At 58.5% G+C, this 1,671-nt stretch overlaps 1 protein-coding gene across 1 annotated transcript in view; it reads right to left on the bottom strand.

The window, feature by feature from the left end:
* DNAH17 (dynein, axonemal, heavy chain 17) overlaps nucleotides 1-1,671 on the bottom strand; it is a 39,045-nt gene that overhangs the window by 8,175 nt on the left and 29,199 nt on the right. Inside the window, 4 exon segments of the mRNA XM_009324590.1 lie at nucleotides 178-300; nucleotides 487-657; nucleotides 802-942; nucleotides 1,097-1,261. Coding sequence (XP_009322865.1) covers nucleotides 178-300; nucleotides 487-657; nucleotides 802-942; nucleotides 1,097-1,261 — 600 coding nt within the window.

The following is a 1,671-nucleotide window of genomic DNA, read 5'->3' as shown; positions in this document are numbered from 1 at the left end:
AGTGCGGACCCCCGCGCCGCCCGCACGCTGCCATCCCACAGCCCCTGCCGGGGGCCGGGACGTGCCAGGTCTCAGCAGTTGCACGGGACAGGGGGGCTTTGTGGACCCTCCCAGGTGCTGCAGGTTGGGGGCCGTGCTGGCATCACCTCGACACAGTGGGCGACCGCGCAGACCAACCTTGATGCCACCCCAGCCCTGGGACTGCAGGAAGTCCACGGGGGACGTGACGCCGGCCTTGGAAGGGAAGCGCAGAAGAAAGTCCAGCTCCACGGGGTTCACTTCTTTCTTGATTGCCAGGACCTGGCGGGTTCAGAGTGCAAGCGTCACGATCACCTTGGCACACACGGCCTCGAGGGGCTGCGCTCCGGGCAAGAAGCTACTAAGCATCCAGCAGCAGCACAGAAGTAAGAGAACCACCTGTCTAAACCAACATAAACTCACACACAGCGTTATACAACAGAAACCCCAAACATTTGAACGCGTTACCTGGAAAGCAACCTGGGCCAGGAAAATGAGTTTGTCTCTCTCAAAGAGTCCCCGTGCGGTGTACATATAGACCGAGTAGGTGATCTCATCCGTCAGGTTGATCACCCTTTGCTTGATGTCGTCGTCAGGGGCCGTGCGCTGAATGGCTTTCTCGAAGACCCCGTTGAATGCCTGAGGAAGAGCCGGGTGGGCAGCTCAGTGTCCAGGCTGCTGGGTGTTTTGTTAGCAGCATAAATGCTGAAACACCGAATCTCCGAGATCCCCCAAGCCCTGTCCTGCCCGTACAAACCAATTCCCTCCTTGCTCCACATCTACCTTGAGAGAGAACTGGTAGATGGGGTTGATCTTGTTGAGGTCACTCAGGATGAAGTACAGCAGGGATGCTCGCTCTGCCACCGGCCTGTAGTTTTCTCTAGCGACATTTATTTGGACTTCGGTGACTTTAGCTTCTTTCACCTTGACGCACACGAAGGTGGGTGTTATCCTGCATCCTGGCACGTGCCAAAGCAGCACCCAGCCTCCTGCTGAGCACTGGGTGCCTGGTGTGGTCCAGGAGAGCTCTCCCACTGCCTGCGGCACCGCAGCACCAGCTCCGGGGCAGCTCACTTACTTTTTCCTCAATTTCCATGGCTGTGCGCTTCGTTGTTTCCAGGTTCTCCACCAGCGCCATGTCCCCGAGGAAGTCCCCCGTGGCAGCAGACAGCCGGGCGAGCAGGGAATCCTCCAGCTCCTTCAGCTTGATCTTGAACTCATTCTGGCTCTTTGTGAGGTTTGCCTACAACACCAGCGCCCCGGAGAGACGCGCGTCATTCAAGAGACCGCGGCGAAACTCTGGCATCAATCACCGTGACTTACACTGGGCGCTCCCTAACAAACTGCATGCAACAGGCTGTGGACCATCAGCAGTTCTGCTGGCTTTATCTTCTACTCATTATAAATCCTTCCTTTACAACATAGTGAGGTACCTGTCAGCTGAGCTACGGGTCTCTGAGAAACCGGCCAAGTTTTTCATGCTGTCACCGAAGCACCGGTGCAAGAGGAGGGTGGACATGGGCCCCTCCTGGGATGCGCTGTCACCCGCAGGGTGATGCGGCGAGCGCGCCCGTGGCAGCGCCATGCTCCGCAGGTGGACCCCAAGCTGCCCACGCAGATGGCAGGCTCTGATCGGGGGTCGCCCGGGCCCCC

Source organism: Pygoscelis adeliae, unplaced genomic scaffold, assembly GCF_000699105.1.
Source record: "Pygoscelis adeliae isolate BGI_AS28 unplaced genomic scaffold, ASM69910v1 Scaffold445, whole genome shotgun sequence".
Taxonomy (NCBI): Eukaryota; Metazoa; Chordata; class Aves; order Sphenisciformes; family Spheniscidae; genus Pygoscelis; species Pygoscelis adeliae.
This window is presented reverse-complemented; position numbering and strand designations above follow the sequence as displayed.